Source organism: Rhipicephalus microplus, unplaced genomic scaffold, assembly GCF_043290135.1.
Source record: "Rhipicephalus microplus isolate Deutch F79 unplaced genomic scaffold, USDA_Rmic scaffold_339, whole genome shotgun sequence".
In the NCBI taxonomy this organism is placed as follows: Eukaryota; Metazoa; Arthropoda; class Arachnida; order Ixodida; family Ixodidae; genus Rhipicephalus; species Rhipicephalus microplus.
Genome location: NW_027464907.1, coordinates 36834 through 57988, shown reverse-complemented (window position 1 = coordinate 57988; position 21155 = coordinate 36834). Strand labels below are relative to the sequence as shown.

Below are 21155 nucleotides of genomic sequence, written 5' to 3'. Positions count from 1 at the left end.
GAATACATGCTCTGTTTATTGCTTGACTCAGTTAATAACTCAAGCCACCAGAATTACAAGTAATGCAGCAAGCATTCTTGACCTAATACTGGCAATGCATCCTGCCCTCGTCTCCGACATTACATACTTGCCAAGAATCAGCGACCACGTTTCGCTAAACTTTGTTATCAATATTAGCCCTAGTAAAAAGACTAAACAGCAGAAACGCATGCTATACTACTGGAAAGCTAACTTCAAAGCAATAAATAATGAGCTAACTCACTTTTACGATGATTTTGTTAGAGATTTTGAATCTCGTTCCATTCAATCTAACTGGGACCTGTTCGCATGCATAGACCATGAATTGATCGAAAAGTATATCCCTAATCGCACACTGATTTCCAATCCCCAAGCACTGTAGTATTCCAGTCATCTAACTCCTATGTAATCCTATGTATAAAACTCCCATGTAATCAAAAAAAAGCATTTCTTTCATTTAGCTAAAAACTCGCCTTCACCTTCGCACTGGACAACTTACAAATCTGCTACAAACACCTACTTAAGGGCCTTAAAAACTGCAAAAAACAACTACCTAACTAGAACACTACCTGAAACGCTAAAAAATAACCTTAGAAAGTTTTGACAAATGATTAACCCAACCACTAACAACGCTATACCACTAGAAGATTCATCTGGAAATAATATCCCCGATAACATGTGCGCATCAGCTATTAATAATTCATTTTCAAGCCAGTACTTTAAATTCGCCAACATCATACTCCATTATGCGCACCAATATAATTACATGCCCATGGATCCAGTAATTATCGAGGTACCTGGAATGTTGAAGCTAATAGATAAGTTATTATTCCACTTCGCTCCTGGCTGTGATGGCGTTAATAGCAAATTTTTTAAAAGCACTAGCGTAGTTAGTTCTATGATACAAAGTAAAATATTTGGACAATCATTGAGTACTTGTCAACTTCCAAAGGAATGGAAAATAGGGAAGGTGGTTCCAATCTATAAATCTGGCCACAGAAACTCACCTCTTAATTACCGACCCACATTACTAACAAGTAGTTGTTGCAAATTATTAGAACATGTAATCTTCTCGAATCTTCCTAACTTTCTATAGTATCAAATCCTGGATTGATCATCTTGCGCTGACAGTATTTTTTTAGATTTTAGCAAAGCATTTGACAAGGTTTGCCATGAATTACCGTAATTACTCCAATCTAACGCGCACCTTTTTTCCGGTATAGCGAGTTCATAAATCGCATGCACGTTAGAATTGAGTAGGAAAAAAAATGAATACGGTCATTCTATTGCCATGGGCATTTCCAAAATGGCCGCCCCCTACGTGTGTCGGCATGGCGCGTCGGCCATTTCTTCCTATGTGTTTCCCATGTGCAGCACTTCGTACGTGTGCTGAGGAGTTCGTCATATTGTAGTGCATGAGCATCGACGGCATGGAAGGGCCGACTCCAAAAACTTGAGTGCACCATGATGCCGCTTTTAAATGAAAAGTTATCGCGTGTGCAAAAACGGACGGAAATCGGGCCGCATCGCGGTCGTTCGCAGTTCCCGAAACTTGCGTGCGGGACTGGCGGAAACAAAAGCAGAAGATTGTCGACAGCAAAGCTTCACGCAAAGGCTTCAGGGGACCACAGCGGCCCGTGACGACAGAACTGCTCCAAGTACGGGCTATGCAATTAGCCTTAGTAAAAGGTCTAACGCGGAGCCAGTTTCAAGCGAGCAGGTGCTGGCTATCTAATTTTATGAAGAGGAAAGGCTTTTCCCTCCGAAGGTGAACGGGCATATGCAAAAAGTTTTACGGAGGAGTACGATGAAAAGCTTCACAGTTTTCAGAGGTTCGTCCTAAACTTGCGGCTCAACAATGGCTACCTGCTTGGGCGAATCGGGAATGCCGATCAGACGCCTCTTTACTTTGACATGCCTGGCACCACACCCGTCAAGAAGAAGGGGGCAAAGGAAGTTCGCGTGCTGACATCGGTCCGTGGTAAAACTACAGTGATGGCAATGCTCTGTTACACATCAGATGGGCACAAGCTTCCCCCGTACCTCGTATTTAAATGGAAGACGCTCCCGAAAGGAGTTGTTTTTTCGAGTGGTGTGATCATGCGGGCCAGCGAGAAAAATGGGTGCGCGTTGCAATCGATGTCTTACTTTTTTTTTCATCATGGAAATCGGGTGCGCGTTACAATCGAGGGCGCGGTAGAATCGAGTAAATACCGTACTGCTCTTAAAACTGAGCTTGCCAAATATCGACACTAACCTTCTTCAATGGATAGAACATTTTCTCTCTAATGGCTTCCAATTCGTAACTGCTGATGACCATCATTCACCACTCACTGAAGTACATTCAGGTATGCCTCAAGGTTCAGTGTTGGGACCTTTATTATTTCTTGTATATATTATTGATCTAACTTCTTCAATAACTTCTCACATACATCCGTTCGCAGATGACTGTGTTATCTACCGTGAAATTACCAATGTCGATGATACTAAAACACTTCAAACTGACCTAAATAATATAGCTAATTGGTGCAATAACTGGTGGCTGAAACTTAATATTAAGAAATGTAAGATAATGCACGTATTAAAAACTAACTCGAATCATAACACCTACCATCTAAACAACATTCTCTTAGATTCCATCTTGTAGTGTGCACATCACAAATAACTTAAGTTAGACGTAATTAACATGTACATAATTAAGTATGTAATTAACAATGCTAATCGCATGCTTGGATACTTATGACGTAACTTCTTTAAGGCACCCTCTTCCTTAAAACTAATACTTAATATGTCTCTCATACGCCCTAAACTCGAGTCTGCATCTGCCGTATGGGATATCAGTCATGCTAATCGCATCACCTCTCTTGAACTAGTACAAGAAAACTCTGCTACGTTCATCCTCTCTAACTACAACCGCACTGCAAGTATGACTTCAATGAAAAATAACTTATCGCTTATTCCATTGGCTCATCGACGAAAAATCACCCGTCTTTTACTGTTTCATAAAATTTTCTATCACCCAACACTTCATAATGATCTGATACTTCGGCCTCTGTACATCTCAAACCGTGTTGATCATCGCAATAAGGTAGGAATCGCATCATGTCACACTAAGTCTTCGTTTCAGTCATTTATTCGCCGCAGATCTCGTGATTGGAACCACCTTCCCTCGAATGTCGCAACCATCACACTTCAAACTTTTTCTCGAAACATTAGCTAACATTGTATAACCAGGAAAATCTGTTACCTATACTTATTGCTTCTGTTTTTTTTTATATTTTCGAAATAACTATTATTGTATATTCTGCAGAAATGTTGATATTATCTAAGTCTTTTATTGTATTGTTTTACTTCTATTTATTGCACTGTTTTATTTGTATTTTTCATGTATTTACCCACTCCCCTCTTTAATGTCATTTTGGCCCTGATGGTATTATATATGAATGAATAAATAAATATCTTTTTTTTTTCTCTTTGGGGGCCAATTAAATTACAGAAATCACATATTGAGATGCAACATCGTTCTGTTTAGTATAATGAGTACTTTGAGTGATTGCGCATGATAACCACGTCATATTGCTTACGCATTGCTTACGTCATATTGCTTATATACGCATTCGAGTTGAAATTATGTCGATGTGACACGAACTGTAGTTGCTGCATATGAAATTATGTGCATTTAATAGCCCTAAGTTATCACGTGTCAATTCTGGGGTGCTGTACAGATTTAGTAGGTTACTAATCGAGGAAACCTTTCTCTGTAGTGACTCATAGAAGTTTCACGCAGTTTTAATGGGAGCTCAGTTTCTACGTTCAATGTAAGCCTGCCTGCGGGTTATTTGTCCGAAACGTTTCGGCCATCTTCTCATAACCAGTTTTGTCAAACGAGAAAATGGAAAAGCTCTATGGTGTAAATGGGTATAATCTAATGCTTTGCTTGTTTTCTTTGAATAGTGCCTCATGCTGTTATTCATTGATAAAAAAACCTACATTTAGGCATTGTCCCAAGTTCGCTCTCAATTACCCTCATGTACGCTTGTCTCCATTATTGGTATCTTAATATATTGCTGCACATTTGCAGATATTGTATTGGCAGTGGGTCATGCCTTGTGCACATCCGATCTCTTATGGTCTTTCCCTTTCGTTTCTTTCTCATATGACAGGCCAAGCCAAGGATCAGAGCCCAGACAAACCGTACTTCCCCAGGTCCCGGACAGCAGCAGAATATGATTCACACTCAGACGGCTAACACGCAGACGCAGACTTTTGCTGTGCCATCTCCGCAGCAGCAGACGACAGCACAGCAACAACAACAACAGCAGCAGCAGCAGCAGCAGCACCATCATCATCAACATCAGCAGAACATCCAGCACCAGCACACTCACCCTCACCAGCATGCAAATGCTCAGTTCCAGCAACAGATTCATCAGCAAATTCACCAGCATCAGCAGCAACAAAAAGGTGTGCAGGCCCTCCCTTATGGTTAGCATAGTTTGGCACACACTTGCCTTTGGGTAACATTGGAATGAAGCTTTTTTTGTTTGTTTTTGCCCAACGAGTGCCTCACCCAATTCACATGGTGGCTGTATATATGTATGTACGTACGGGAGGCCAGGTTTCGCACATTTCAGTGAAGGGGGCTGGCCCTTCTCCAAGCCACCACCCTTTCGATTTATTGATTGATATGTGGGGAAATTTCGACCACCTGGGGTTCTTTAACGTGCACCCAAATCTGAACACACGGACCTTCAGCATTTTCGCCTCCATCAAAAACGCAGCCGCCGCAGCTGGGATTCGATCCCGCCTCCTGCGGGTCAGCAGCAGAGTATCTTAGCTACTAGACCACCACGACGGCATTAAGACCTAGATAGCATGAAGGGAGCCATGTCTGGTTGATTGATTCCAATTCCACTTGCGCCTTTCACACCAGTGCCACATTACCATGAGTGTGGTGTATGTCTGTCAGAAGTCGCATGTGCACTTTATTAAAATTTTGTTCACTGTTATCTTACTTTAGAGCTGATCACAATTCATTTTGGGCCTGGAGCTTGCAACGAAGTATCTTTTTCTGTTTTTGCAGCTGATGCAGCCAACCAGACAGCAGTCGCCCAGCAACAGCAGCAAGCACAGCAGCAAGCGCAGCAGCAAGCGCAGCAGCAAGCACAACAACAAGCACAGCAACAAGCACAGCAACAAGCACAGCAGCAAGCACACCAGCAAGCTCAACAGCAGGCTCAACAGCAAGCTCAGCAGCAGCAAGCGCAGCAGCAACAGGCCCAACAGCAACAAGTGCAAGTGCAAGTGCAGGTGCAACAAGTGTCGCAGCAGCAGATGCAGCTTGCACAACATCCGCCCCAACAACAGCAGCAGCAGCAGCTTCATCATCATCACCACCACCACCATCAGCACACTCCCATTCAACCACGTATTGTTCCCGAGATGAAGAGCACTTCAACTCAAAGCACAGCGAAGACGTCAGCCGTGGTGAACATTGAGCCGAAGCCAGCGAACATGCAGTCCAACCAGTCCCAGAGTCACCAGCAGCAAGCTCAGAACACAAATATGGTGAACCACGGAACACCAGGGAACCATGCTGCCACTGCAAACGCGCCCATGCCAAGCTCGGCTCCATCTCACACCACGCAGAGTCACCCGACGGCGAGTCACGGCACACCGAACAGCCACTCGGTGACCGGTCACTCGACTATGGGTCGTGCGGCAACGCCCACGAGTCACGCGGCATCGCCGAGTCATCCGACAGGCAATCTCACCGTGGCACCCAACCATTCTCCTTCCATCCACGTCAGTCTTCCTAGCTCAACAGTGCACGGAATCACCAGCCACTCGGGTCCGTGCCACACATCGGTCAGTCACATGACTTCCACGCACGTGTCCGTGACACCGACGTCGGTCACGCACACGTCGAGCACCACGCATCCGACCATGGTCCACGCTCCGGTGGGGAGTCACATCGCCGCTGCTCACGTGCCAGGACCTCACATGGGTAACCACCACTTGACTGGCAATGCTGTGTCCGGAGGTCTCAGCGTGAGCAGCCATGTGGCTGTTGCACCTCAGCAGAAGGCAACTGTTGGCGTGCCGTCTCCGCCGGTCGCAGCACCACCACCGGCAGCTGTCAAGGGGTCGGCTGAAGATAAGGTTGAGGTGAGTTATTAGCAAAGCTATCTGAGTCTACCCTGTGCCATCGTCGTTGTTGTCATTGTTCAGGAAGTAGTAGTAGTAGTAGTAGTAGTAGTAGTAGTAGTAGTAGTAGTAGTAGTAGTAGTAGTAACGAACCTGAGCCTGACGCGGCATCCGTTCGCTGTATCCCGAAGTTCGTAGTAAATGAAACACAGCTTTTATTTAAAAATTTGCAAGTGAAAACACACTTTTTTTGCCTAGAAAGTTCGTGATGCACATGTTTCAAAGAGCAGAAGCAATAAGGGCGGTCTCGTGTTCATTTAAACGGCAGGGTGCTCGTTCGCCGAGGCCCGTGGCATAAGCAGCATGAGGCACTGGCTCCCAAGTTTCGTCATTCTCGCAGTCTGATTCCTCCAAATCGCTCTCGCCACGTACTTCATTCACAATGCCCTAATCCGTGCACGGTTCCGCAGTGTCGGTATCATCATCGGCCGTAATTAAACCATTGCAACAGATGTCCCACCCGCTCTCCCAGGTCGGAGTCGACAATGCGCTGCCACAAATCGCTGCCGGAGTGATCCTGTTCCGAAGCTTCAGGCTCTGCATCAGGCCCGAGGTCCATGAAGTTGGCCTCGCGAAAACAGTTTCGTGCGCATGTAGCCGTCACCGCAGCTGAATACCGGGAGGCCCGAAGGGGCAAGTTGGCTGCCAGATGGTCAACAGCTATGAGCAAGCGCTTCGCGACGCAGCACCTAACGCACGAATTACGCTCAAGCCAAGCGGTCACACTTACGACGTTTTGTTGAGTGGCAGGAAAAAACGTGCAAGTCCTCCCACCTGCCATCCTGACCACACACCTCCACCAAAAGTGAGCAAAACGTGCACATGTGACACACATGCCAGAACGCGTGGAACAGCTCTGGGTCCGTATCTTGTCAGAAAACGAAACTAATTCGAGCCTACGTGGCTGGTGTCGCGGAGTGGTGGAGACGGGCGATGAGGTTGTGATCAAGAGAGGAGAGCATATTTGTGAAAGAAGGGCAAGGAGTTGCGATAGAGTGAAGAAAGGGGAGGATGCGGCGGGAGGGGACCTTGAAAACCAAAACATATAGGAAGGAGGCAGGTTGGGTAGCTTGCTTGAAAGGTCCGCGGAACGCACAACTCGCACATAGAAAAGCTCGAAAGAGTGCTTGCGCGCGCAGAAGTTAAAGCTCGATTTCCTGGATCGGTGCGCGCGGCGGTGCTAAAAAAATCACTTTGTTGCACCGGCGGGTTTGCGTGGCCTCACCAACTTCGATATTTCGCGATTCGTTCCGCGCAAATTAGCAGTCGTTTTCATGCTTCCGCACGCGTGCGGGGGGCATGCTGAGCCGAGTGCGAAGTGAGGGAGAACAAGTCCTAAACACGAAACGAATCGCAAATTATCAGTGTCGGTGGGGTAGTGTACGCGCGTGCACTAGACACAGACGGTTGGATACAGTTGGTGGCCAAAGATGTTGGCAAATGGTCTGGTGACTCCAGGCCGGCGATGCCAATGACAGTACCAGCGTTCAAAAACAGGGGAGATGGGTGACCGGTCTTCGAAAGATGGGTGACTGGTCTTCGAAAGATAGGTGGCAGTATGAAAACACAGGCCGCATCTGGCGATGCAGGGTGCTCAGAGTAGCGGGGGGGTACAAAGGACGGAGGGGTGCATAACAAAAAGCAGTCGGGAAGAGCGGCAACTAGAAGGGCGTGGAGGCAGGGTCGGCGTTTAACAATAAGAATGTATGGGCACCTCGCCAATGCCTGATCTGGTTTCTCGGGGCTGTAACCGATCAGCGGCGCTCAAATACGTTCGTTGCGATTTTGTGCCATTGAACTAATGTATATTTTCACGGTCACGCGGATATTGTTCGTTTTAAGTGGGCCCGTTATATGTGGGCTCGACTGTAGTTGTCGCGCAGGTCAGACGGCCAGGGGGTAGGGTTAAATAATTAAAACAAAATGAGAATGAAGACTTTTTGTTGGAAAGTTCATCACCATTGTCATGACAACCACCTTGGTGCAGTTTCACCGTGCAAAGGTTTCCATGGCTTGTTTTAAATTTTGTTTTGCTTTTAGTGCATTGGGCTGTATTAGTGTGAAGAAATGGGGGTAATAGCGGCAATAAGATTCCTAATGTGGTGGAATAACACAAAAGTGTCTTTATTATGTAGGCCACCATTGATCAATTGGTCTGAGTGATGTACATGATGGAGGAGAGCTATAGCAAGCGATGAAATTCAACGCAACATGACGTGTAATGCTCACAAGTGCAAAAGATGGCAGTGCACATTTGTGATCGTGTAGCTGGTGTAGAGCCACTTTTCTGTTAATAGCAGAAGATAGGATGAAGCAATGAAAGTGGGAACTTTGTGAGGGCGAAATATTTCAAACTGGCACTGGATGAGATGTTGATTAGTAATCCTGGACTTTTCTTCCTTAAGCTGTTGTCCAGTGGGAATATTTAAAATAGGCTGCTGATGGCACCATGTTAACACTACTCAGATATCAGATGCACATATTTTTTTGAAAATGTAAATAAAATTACATAGATAGTGCTATGATAGTGGAATGCTATTTTCTTTGCGTTTAGAAATTTCCATTGTCGATACGCAAGTTGTCATCATTGAGGGAGAGCTTAGCAAGTTTACGAGGTCGCCATGGCCCTGCAAGGTGTTTATAAAAAGCTTAGTTTCAAATTTCATGGGTGACGTTAAACTTGGATTGCTCGTATTTGCCCTTAGTGATAAGGAGGAATTTTGCGACAATGTTACCAGGTCCAGTGTGGCTTGTACGAAACAAATTCTTTGTCTTGGTGAGAACACGCAGCCGTTACTGTCGGTGTTACCCTGAAAAAAAAAAAAGCTCTCAAGTCATTTTTCTGTCACACAACATCGCATGAAATTCCCCTTTTTCTTTCATTTATAGCCCGAGCCTTGCCACGGCATACTTAGTGCCTTGGGTTAGTGTGCAGCGTTTTATTGGTCAGCTGCTGCTTCATGTGCGATGTGACACCCTCTGGCAAAACGAGTGTGTTTCATACTTGCCGCCTTGGCCTTGAGTGGTGGTGGCTAACACTCTCTGAAATAAAATGTACATCAATACTCAACAAAGCAAATGGGGTAGTGCCTCATCACATCTCGGTTACAATCGGTAGGGCATTGGACGCATAATTCGAAGGTTTTGGAACCGGATTCCAACATTAAAAAAGGCAATTTTCACCCACTTCAATACTGTTTGATTTAATTATGTCATAATTACTATTAAAGAGAACAACTCGACTTCCCTCTGCCGTTGCGGTAGGGTCTTAGTTGGGGCCGGAACAACTGATATGGCATGAATAGAACCCTTTGAGGGTTCTATTCATGCCATATCAGAGAAGCGTTTCTTGACTTCTCTGTTAAGACAAGGGCGCTTGCGTCGTGGCGTTGTGGAAAAAGCAGATTAATGTTCCATGTTTTCGTGGCCTAGCTGTCTGCTGGTGTCGAAAATTGCACTTGGCATTCCTTGAGGTGTGAAAGCTGAGATGCTTATACAGCGGAAAGTGCGTTAAAACCCAAGAAACGTAAATGCCACATGCAAGCTACGAGCGCACGTGACACGTTCAGCTGCTTTGCAGGTTTCAGCGCCCCCGGAGGCTGCCATGCCGTACGACAAGCAAGGCGGTGAATCGGGTCAGAAGCCCGAAGCCATGACCAATGGCGGTGCGGTGACGCCTCAGATGACCATGTTGACGGCGTCGGAGCCCGTTCGCCAAATCTCACAGAAGCCAGTGGTCAAGCCCAACGTTCTAACGCATGTCATTGAAGGATACATCATTCAAGAGGGACCTGAGCCATTTCCAGTGAGAACTCTTACATGATGTTTTTCCTTGCTTTTTTTTTTTCATGCTGTACGTGTAACGATTGAGACCTAGTGTTCAGCCAAAGAGGTTGAGGTATGCGATACGCACTACGGCATTTTTGTAGGATTTTTAATTATCTTTAATATTAAAGAATGAAATGTGTACGTTACTCATACTGTGTTGCATTACCTGCTTTGATTATTAAAGCCTACAAGACTATGTAAGCATTTAATTAAGGTACAAGAAGAGAGCAGGGTGAGGAGTAAACAAACGGGTGTTAGGGACATTTTGCTCAAAATACGAGAAGGAGAAATGGGCAGGGCATGTAGTGTGCAGGCAAGATAACCGGTAGCCATGAAGAGTGATGGGCTGGATTCCAAAAGAAGGTGAACGACTTACCAAGTGGAGGACCGGGTTAGTTGGTAAAACATGCGGGAGACCTTTTCCTGTAGTGGGCGTAGTTGGGCTGGTCTCATAATGGTGATGACAAGGCTGTGTAGTTCAGTAGACTCGGTATTTGGAAATTTGTTAAACATACTTGTTGCTTAAATGGAACAACTGTCTCTGATATTATTGGTTTATTACCTGTATTCTACACCGCTTGTTCATTTCTTAGTAAATGGAACTACTGGTGAATGGGACATATTTTTCCAGTACATTCAGGTTCCATAAAAGTTTACTGTACGGTAGTTGGGAAACTGCAATTTTGGCTGTCACACTAGGATGGTAAATTAAGCTTCGAATGCTTGGAATGAATTTAGGATTATATTCAGAGCTGCTTAGTCTGATGGGAGCTTGCTGAGTCTATGCAATATAACGATGCTGCTGTTGTATTTGAAATGTGCATGTTGGATCCAATGGCTGTTTTTAGATTCTGATTGGCCGCATTTTGAGAATGCTCCAGAAAATATTGAATTATATATGGCTACTACATTAGATTGCAGTCCCGATGCTTTGAAAAAAGCTAATTGACGTCTTACCAATTTTGTTTTTCTTCTGAAATGACTCGTGCGATTAGAGAGGTTTCTACATGCTCATGCGGGCCATTTTCCACGCATAGGTCAGCCGCTCATCCCTTGTTGCCGAGACCGAATCACCCAAGCCTTCTGTCGAGACAAACGGCAAGGCAGGGAGTGACGAAATCCAACACATTGCTCAAGGTACGCCGCTTTGATTTTTTTTATGCGTTTGGATAATGTGAAACAGCAATTATCTCGCTCATTAGTGCGAGCCACTGGTTGATTTGCTTTCAGCATAAATAAAGCTGACAACTCGGCCACTTAGAGAATAGGAGGTGTCATTGAACAGGGAATTTCATTGAAGCAGGTGTTTCGAGTAGGGGTGTTGTCCCCTGGTTGATGCGTTGGCTCCTGTGGCATTCCTAGCTCAATGACATCCACACTCACACCTCGACATAACGAACCCGAATACAACAAATTATTGGTTATAACAAAGTACATGAAGTATAGGTATGGTGCTGCAAATATATGTTTATAACGAATTTTCGGATATAAAACATTTTCACTGCAGAGGTTTGAGTGTATATGGAATTTCCAAATTGATTTATGCTTTTTTTGCATTTATTACTGTCAAGGCAGTGCATAGCAAGGCTTATTTCATTGTAGCATAGCAGCTCGTTGTTGCATGTGGACTTCGAGAAGGCTGTCCAGGGATTGAGCATATAACGTTTCGGCACCAAGGAAAAACTGGGAGTCCCTCGCTATCTATCTGTCCGACATTTTCCTGGCAACTTTCTTTTCTAGCTGAACACGGTGCTGCAGCCACGCACTGCTTGTCATCTTTTGGTATCGGAAGTAGGATTCTTTTTTCTTTTTGAAGTGACCACTTTCGGTGACATGCATTCATTGTCTCATCTTCAAAGTCTCGTAAGCCACCTTTTCAGCCCAAACATGCACGTATCAACTCCCCAAAAGGTGGAAGGTTTGTAAAAAACACTTGTGACCTTGAAGTGACCTAACAGGGAAAGCATCAGCCCAGAGCCAACAGAAGCGAATCTTGATGTCATGGCATTGGTTCAAGCTAGGGGTTTTCTTGTACATTCATTGTTGATCATAGCCATCTCATGAATCAAGGGAAACTGACGGGAAGAGTGCCTCATTCATTACATCTGTGCCCGTGCATGAAAGAAGAAAAACAACTTTCAATTCCAATGTTGGTTCTCACAAATTCGTTCAGCCAAGTTAGTTTTGTGCTTTGAGTTACCGTCTTCTGAGAGCAGTTGCATTGCGCATCCCCGAAAGTGGTCATTTATGCAGTACAGGGCCTTCGGTTCTCACTTCTCCTGTGCCTCGCAAACTGCTTGAACAGTGAAACCTCGTTAAACCGTACCCGCGTAAACAGTAGTTTCGTTTTAAAAGTAGTGAAGTCGAATCCCCGACTCGGCGGCCATTGAACATAATGCATTTTGTATCCTCATAAGCCGTACCAGCTTATCGTGTATGTATTGGTTAATAAGTAATTTTTTCAATTTTCGTTGCGCACTCGCCGCGGCATGTCGTCCCCCACTGGGCGTCCCGACAGAACAGCAAGCCCCAGAGATTGAAACACGCCTCGCTTGTTTGTGTTGATGATGATGGTGGCTGTGTTGGTGAGCGCCATCTCTTGGATTTTTTTGCAACAAGAAGCACTCAGCCGGCTAGGCTTCTGGTGTTGTCCACACGATGGCGCTTTGCACAAACACGCAAAAACGGTGTGCGTTTGCTTTGCTTTCTTTGTTCCTTTGGCACCGTGCATAGGTGTTCTCTGGTTGATCCGTGCCGTACAGCTCTCGCGTCGTTTTTCACGTGTTGTGTATGTGTGCTTGTGCTGCTTCGTACTTGCGTCATGCCGAAGCTGAGACAAAAGCATCGAGTGCTGAAAATAGAGGAGAAATTGGACATAATTCGTGCTATTGAATGTGGCACAAAAAAAAAACGGCGCTGGCACGCGAGGAGGACCTGCCGTTAACCACGGTGTGTGGAATTTGAAATTCCAGCGAGAAGTTGCTCCGCAGTGCTGCTGCAACTGCGAAAAGGTGCCGGCTACGCGGTTCGGCGTTTTCGGATGTAGAGGAGGCGCTGGTGAAGTGGCTAAAAGCTGCACGGTCAAAAAATCTGCCTATCAGCGGACCCCTGCTCGTGGAGAAGGCCCAGGTTTTTGCCTCGCAGCTCAACCATGACAACTTCGTGTGCGGCAATGGCTGGCCGGCCAGATTTAAGGTGAGGCATGGCATTACCACGAGGACTGTTTCGGGAGAAGGTGATGCTGCTGACGTGGATGGCGTGGAGCAGCTGCAAAATGGTCAGCTGAAGAACATCTAGGAAGACTACGCACCTGATGACATCTTTAATATGGATGAATCGGCGCTATTCTTTAAGCTGCTACCAGACAAAACGCTCGCGTTCAAAGGTGAGACGTGCACCGGCGGCAAACATGCAAAAGACAGAATATCAGTGGCGTTTTGCGTAAACATGACTGGAACCGACAAAACTCCTCTCCTCGTGATTGGAAAGTCGGCGAAGCCTAGATGTTTCAAAGGCGCCCGGTTGCCATCAGGGGTCATCTATCGCAGCAACACCAAAACATGGATGACAGCAAAACTCTTTGAGGAGTATGTGTGCCTCATCGATCGTCGTTTTGCGGCTAAGAACAGAAGAGTTATTATAGACAACGCTTCGGTGGCACGTCGCCCTGGACAACCTGACGGCTGTGAAGTTGGCCTTTCTGCCACTAAACACAACAGCGATTGCCCAGCCCTTGGACCAAGGCATCATTCGAGCTGTAAAACAGCTCTACAAGAAGAATCTGCTCCGCAGATTTCTTCTCGCCGTTGAATGGTGCAAATTACTCTCCATCGACCTGATTGGCGCGATTCACCTGCTCGAATACTCGTGGCAGCAGGTTGAAGCAACGACAGTTAAAAATTGCTTCAAGCTTGCTGGCTTCAGTGTGTGTGCAGGCAACGCAGATGACGCCAGTGACACCATCGACCATACTTCGGACATCGTAGACGAAGCTTGCAAAACTCTACTAGCTGAAGTGCTGGAGTGGCAGGGCGTTATGGAAGGCATTTCCTTCCCCGACTTCAGAGACGCAGACAGCGATGTGCAGACATCTCCGGACATGTCCGACGAAGCCATTGTTGCCTCGGTTGTCGAAGTGTCGCCAAATGGTAGTGATGAGGACGACATGGAAAACGACAACACGGGTGATTTAGGTCCGACAGTGGCCGAAGCTGCGCATTGCGTCAGTGTCATGCGGGTATTTGCCGAGAAGAGGGGGCTGGCGGAAAAGCTGGCTCACAGCGTAAGTGAGTTTGAGGCCGCTGTCATTGCTGCTAGGCCGCCACGTCGTCAAATGAAGAGAACAGACTTTGTCATGCGAAGTTAATAAGTTACTGCATGTTTTTTGTTCTTTCATCGCACTCCCTGAAGGTTTCTTTTTTTGACAGGTAAGTGAGCGACCCGACGCTATTTCGGTTGAGCAGTACTACCGTTTAGAACATACTTTTTCCGAGCTCCGGACAACTGCGGTTTAACGAGGTTTCACCGTACTTACTGTAGCCTTTGGCACCTCACTGCTTCTTCTTTCCTGTCACATGCTTTGCTCCCTTGCTCACATGCATGCTCTCTCTCCTCCTCCTCTCCTTCTTCCCCTCCCTCTCCTGTGGTCCCTGCAGTTCCGCCTTCGGAGGCCGAGCCTCTCCCTTCGAAGGTTGCGGCCCCTGGGTCGGACCGGGTGGAATTGGCCAAGTGCGAGATGTGTGGCAAGCTAGGCACAAAGTCAAAGTTCAAAAAGTCCAAGCGCTTTTGCTCGTCGTCGTGCGTCAAGCGCTATAACTTGGCATGCTCTGAGCGGCTGGGCATATTCGCGTTCACCTCGGAGCCTGAGAACGAGGACGAGCTCCCAGGTGAGGCCATCTCACCATCTCCCATAGCTGCACACTGCTCTCGTGTGGCTTCAAAAGGCAGACTGCTTGACGATACTAACACTTTCTTACTTTGGTTGCGTCATGAAATGAAAAAAAATTGTCATCCAATTGTCTTGTAGCATGAAGCTTTGAAGAAATCTGTTTGTATTTCTTGTAAAGAAAGCATCCTGGTTGACACAAACTTTGTACCTGGTCTTGGGATACCTTCTTTCTGAGAAATTAATTTCCTTGTAGCATCATGCTGCAGACACATTGACAACTTATTTCTTTCGTGAACCTCTCCCCTCCAGTTCGTAATTCTGCAGAACCAATTTGCTTAATTCAGTGGTCATATAATGTGGGCTGCTGATTCAGTTGAGCAACTTTGAAGCTAGCTAGTGAGGAAGGTAAAGAAAAACAAGTAGGCGAGCCTAAAGAACTTTTATTTATATATATCTTGACAAGCATTTCGATGTCCGTAGTGACACCAGAAGTTGTCAGCGACACTGCAGTACTTTACAACAAAAATCATACCCACAATTTTCTGTGATGTTCAGAGGTAGAACAGCCTCATTTAAAGATACTACGCTTCCAATACAAGTGAACGTGTCATGAAAGGCTTGCAAAAGCAGATGTATTTTATTCCAGAAACTTCAGCAGTGAAAAAGGTCACCGTTACTGCTTGCCTTCTTCATAATGATTGAACTTATCTCACTTCAAATCGAGGTTCATGCAGACTAATTTGCATACACATTTGATTAGTCTGTTAACAAGCTCTTCGTGATAGTGAACATTGCTTCGCTGGGAAAGTAAACTGAAATGCCATTGTGGTCCTCGTTAATATGATGATGTTATCATTATATTTGAATATATATTTTCCAGAGGATAGTATCTTTTGTGTGTAGTAGACGTAATTCATATATCGATTTTTTAAATTGTACGTTTTACTCTAATGCAGGCAAGGTAACTAAGAAGAAGAAAATGGGAAGGAAGAGCTGGCGAAAACCGCAAGGAAATCACTTCAACGAGTACTCTCCCGAAAAATGGGTAAGATATACTGATCTCATCGATGCCCTCATCTCATCGAAGTGGCTTTGTGGTGCGAATTCAGGGGCGCCAAGTGGGAATACCTAGCTGCCATGTTAACTCAGTAGCCGAGGTGCCACAATGCTAAACTGTTGGGAAAGTATTTTATTCCAGGCGTGGTGGTTTTTCTCTCCTCTGCATGGAACTCATGTTGGTGCTGCTTGACATTTACTGGGTTCACTTCCCAAAATGTTGAGCATGAAACTTTAAACAAAGCATGCTGTTGGGCTTAATAGATTCAGCAAGAATCCAAACTGTGCAAAGAAGGCGGGACGTAAATTGGAAAATGTGCGCTTTGCTTTGTCTACGCCTGTTTTCGTCTTGACTTCTTTACCCACATTTGAAGTTTTACTGAAACAATTACCTCGTTTACAAAGCATAGTGCTTGTTTGCGTTTCTTCTTGTGTTCATCTACAAAAAAGTTTCTTCACTGAACACAATAAAATATGCCATATCAACAAGACCAGAAGTTCACGATTGATTTACTACCCCCACTTTTCTGCTTCTCAGCCACCGCAGCAGCAGCAACAGCAGCAGCAACAGCAGCAGCAACAGCAGCAGTTGCCGCAGCCAAAAGAGGGTGCACCTCAATCACAGTCACAGCCACAACCACAGCAACTGCAGCAGCCTCAGCCAGACCAACAGCAGCAGGCTCAAAACAAAGACGTCAACATGGACACCGTTGAGCCAGCTAAAGAAGATGCCAGCACACCCATGGAGACAGCTGCCAATGCCTCTGCACCTGAGCAGCAGTTGCTGAGGCCCGAGAGCTCGGTGGAGTCGCCCGCACCGGCCCCACCTGTAGAAATGGAAGTGGATGTGCCCGAGCCAACACCCGCCCTGCCGGTCAAGAATCCAAGGAGTTGGACGGTGAGTTTAGTGGGAGTTGCAGCGCTTTGTGGATTAGAAAGCTGGTGAAGTTCGAGTGATGGAGCCAGGAACAAACTGAAATGGCAGTGTGAATACTGCTGAGGGCGAGATGGCAAGTTTAGCGTTGTGAGCGTAAATTATAGCACCTAATTTCGACGGTGTCACACTCGGCTATGTGGTGGGAACCTTGCATACAATTTTCTATGTCGCAACTCTCAGTGACGATAACACCATTGGTTGATGCCAGCAGATGTGCTTATTCTGTACTATGTGTCCTGGCATTGGTGGAGTGCGCATGAAGTTCAGCCCTCATTTCAGCAGCACTCATTTCACGCATGCTTACGCATTAGTGCATGCTGCCTACAGAAGCAGTCTGTAGTGACAGGTTTTGTCACTTGTCCCAGCTGCTGCTCTCCTTCGTTAGGCATTGACCTGCAATCACATTCTTTTCAAGTCGGAAGGCAAATGGTTTTGTGTGCCTACTTCACAAACAGTGTAGAAGTTTGGATGAAGCAAAACAGAGACAGTCAGGAAAACTGCTGGTGTGCCTGTTTGTTTATTCAACACCTAAGAGGCCACAGAAAAGGGCTTTTATGTGAGGGACAGGTTATTGTGATAGCGTTATTATTGTCATCATCATCATCAGCAGCAGAAGCCTGACTACGCCCACTACAGGGCAAAGGCCTCTTCCATGTCCCACCGATCGACCTGGTCCTGTGCTTTCTTTTGCCACGTTATACCTGAAAACTTCCTAGTATCTCATCTGTCCACGTAATTAAATGTGGTAAATGTCTCTTAAATCTATTGCTGCTTTGAAGTTGCTGATACTGGAGTAGTGCACTATACAGTGGAACCTCGATTTTATGTTTCTCAGCTTTGCGACGACCCGCATTTTGCAACGAAACAGTTCAGTGCCGCTGAAACTCCCATAGAAATAATTCATTGAGTACCCCAGTGAAAAAAAAATAACCATTTTGCTTGTATCTAACTCTGACCAAATGTTCAATGCCAAAATAAAAACTTACGTGCCCTGCCCCTAGGTTGACAGTTCAAAAAAGTTGAGTGGTTGCAACCGTACAGACAGGACGATTTATTCTCTTGTGCTTCTGTGATTCAGTTTTCCTAGCTGTAAGGTAACTTCTGGATATGTCTCAAATATGTGCCTATCCAACGCTGTTGCATAGACAAGAGAAGTAGCGTAAGGTAGTCAGAAAGCTTGTTATTGGGATCCTGATATTTTCATGTTTCTGACCTGTGGAAACTTTTCCTGGTTGAGAGGCGGCTGAGGCTTTCCCTTCATCTGCAGCACTCGCAGTGACGGCCTTGAGGGTGCATAAAGGGTGCGACGTTCTGTCTTCACCGCACAAAATAACTTTTCCCTAATATGAGCGTTGGCACATCAACAGTTGCACTTCACAAGGGAACAAATACAATGCGGTGCGCACAGCTCAGTTGCGCATGAAAGCATCCTGTTCAAACTCCTAACAAAACGGGCTGGCGATGACACTGTATCTGACTTTTGTCACTGGAGGCTGTCACCAATGTGGCTTCAGTTTCGTTTTCATGCATGTACGGCGTTTGAATTCCGTTTAGCATAGGGTAAAAAATGTGCATTAGATTCGATCTTTTTAAGGTTGAGGGCGAAAATTCGCTCACACTACTTTCACCTGAATGCTTAGCTGCAATTTTCATAAATAATATAATTTACCTTTTTTTGGAAAAGCACAGGGGTCGTGCCAAGGGCTTAATTTAAGTTGTCTGTACCTGTTCTTTGGGTGAGCCTGAGTTCCAATGCCAATATTCTGACTTTTTCATTATACAACACCCTGATTATGCAATGATTTTTCGTCGTCCCCTCAGAGTCATATAATTGGGGTTTCATCGTAAAGGGAGAAAGGACATTCTGATCTTACAATGGCTTGACAATCCCTATTAGCTTGAGATATTGGCCCTTTGAGTTCCGGGCATTCCTACCAGCTATGTTGTGGAAGTTTTTTGAAAGTGCAAATATATCCAATTTTTACATTCAGCTTTTGTTTGAAACTTATCGAAGTTTCTTGTCTTTACTTTCAGGTACAAGAGGTGGCGGACTACATTCAAGACCTTCCAGGCTGCACAGACTATGCCGAGGAATTCCGCTCCCAGGAAATCGATGGTCAGGCGTTGCTTCTGCTTAAGGAGGATCACTTGATGACAGCCATGAACATCAAGCTCGGCCCAGCACTCAAGATATGTGCCAAGATCAATGCCTTGCGAGAGGATCAGTAGTGCAAAAACACTCGGAAGCCTCTCACATCGTCTGTGTTCGGACTTCATCGCATCTTTTTATTTTTTTCATCTCGTGCTCAAAATAAGCTCTCAGAAAGCCAAAACTGTGCTGCATATAGTCACCCCAGTATGAGTGAGCGTATGTCATAGTGTAGTCAGCTATGTGTGTGCGATCATTGTGGTGCATGCGTCTGTGTATACAGGTTCATATAACGAGAAAATTTAGCGGACCCCAGACGTGACCCTGTGAGCGTGGTGTGACCGAACTTCAGACACGACGATTTTCGCTATATGTTGGTTGCGCTTCGTGGACTTTGATGCGAGAAGTGCCGCAAGGAAAGTTCATCATTCCTTCGCGTCTTTTTCATCTACGAGACTTTTTCTTGTCAAGCTATGTGTCGTATCCTGGGACACTGTTCTATGACACTGCTGTGCGGATTCATGCTGATTTTGTCAGAGAAGCAACCGTGATTGAGGTGCGTTGACCTTCCTCATCCTTCAAAGCTGGTTCAAGCGTGTCGCCCTTGGATTGATATCACCCTGACAACTCGCCCGGCAAGGAGCTTGTTCTTAATGGAACTCAACTTGAAGCTACACACGACCACCTGACTTTTGTAGATAAATATCTTCGTAAACATGTTGATAAAATGTGCAGTGCGACAAGCCAGGACGCTGTGCAAACCACCAGCATTCGCCTATTGCTTACGGTGTGTAAAGACATAGTGTGTGAGCTGTACTACCCCATTTTTTACAGCATCTATCTGCCTCTAGTGTTGTGTGTGAACTTTTGGTGACATTCCCTGACACCCTGCAGAGTTCCTGCAGTGCACAGCTGCGACGTGGGTGAATGTTTGTTTCCGTCTAATTTATTGTTGGCCCGCGGTAAAGATTATTGTACATCCTGTTTGAGAGTTGAGAGGTAGACCTTATTCATTTTGCATGACTGTGTGTGAAAATGGTGAGGAAATGTTAATTATTGAGCTCACTGCATGGCATTGTGGCCAGAGCATACTGTAAATCTCATTTTAGCCAGAAGAGTTGACATGCCTTGCAGTGGGCATCTCATGTACAAAGTCTATAGTGTCTGTTGCTTGAAGGTCTTTCTGTTTTTTTTAGTGTTGTGTGCAAGTTTGTGCATCTGCTTGAATGCAAGAGGACACATTTAGTTAAGCGATATTCGTTAGATATGGATCTGCATATTTTTCTGTGGAACTGATCAGGCGACATCGCTATTCTATAATGCCTCTAAGTAAATGGAAGTATGCACGCTGAAGTTGCGTTTGTTGATTACACATGCTTTATTTGTAAGTATCTTTTATGTGGGAAAGCAGAATGAATTTCCTTGTATGTCCCTCCTGTTTTTGTTCCTGCAGCTTCTTATATGAAGCTGCATTGCTGAGATTCATACTTATAAAATCAAATATTTCATATTTATTTGTCATGCTCGAAGAATCACTGTGTAATTATACTTAAAGTACTTTCCCAGATGTTAATAAAATGATGTATCCTCTCCTATGGAAGCCTTTTGCAAAGTTATACGGCGGCACACTCACCCCTGCTGATGGAGCAGAGTACACTATCACACTGAGGAGATATGAAGCACTAGGCTTAAGGAGAATTCCGACCAACCCGTTTTGGGCCTCAGCCGAATATACACGAGCCACAGTAAGCAATAGATTATAGAATGACTTTATGGTATCGAACTCTGTATCGTATGGTATGCAAATGTGATGGCACCATTATGTTGTATAGTACAGCATAGTTTTTGCTGTGTGTAAATTTGAATTTTTATACTTTGCAAAATTGGCAGTGCTTCTAAGTTTTTTGCTTTTTACATAAGCCTTACACTTCCTTTGTGTGGGCATCATTTTGAAGTTTCCTGAATCTTTTAACCCGCATGCCCAAGTGGAGCCGTCCTAAATAACACTGTACTAGTTTGAAGAAGTAGAAATTTAAGGGCTCATATTTTTCCTTTGTTAGGCACAATATTAATTT

At 45.2% G+C, this 21155-nt stretch overlaps 1 protein-coding gene across 6 annotated transcripts in view; it reads left to right on the top strand.

Moving 5' to 3' along the window:
* The window catches only part of LOC142793842 (uncharacterized), a 71693-nt gene extending 51018 nt beyond the window's left edge, over nt 1-20675 (top strand). For 5 of the 6 annotated variants that reach the window (XM_075885816.1, XM_075885817.1, XM_075885818.1 and 2 more), the window contains 8 exons: nt 4182-4479; nt 5099-6183; nt 9803-10027; nt 11088-11187; nt 14706-14936; nt 15895-15983; nt 16533-16892; nt 18966-20675. In XM_075885816.1, coding sequence (XP_075741931.1) covers nt 4182-4479; nt 5099-6183; nt 9803-10027; nt 11088-11187; nt 14706-14936; nt 15895-15983; nt 16533-16892; nt 18966-19160 — 2583 coding nt within the window. In that variant the 3' untranslated portion in view covers nt 19161-20675. The remainder of the gene's footprint in view (nt 1-4181; nt 4480-5098; nt 6184-9802; nt 10028-11087; nt 11188-14705; nt 14937-15894; nt 15984-16532; nt 16893-18965) is intronic. The other variant, XM_075885819.1, reaches the window with a different exon arrangement.
* Nucleotides 20676-21155: the final 480 nt, after the last annotated feature.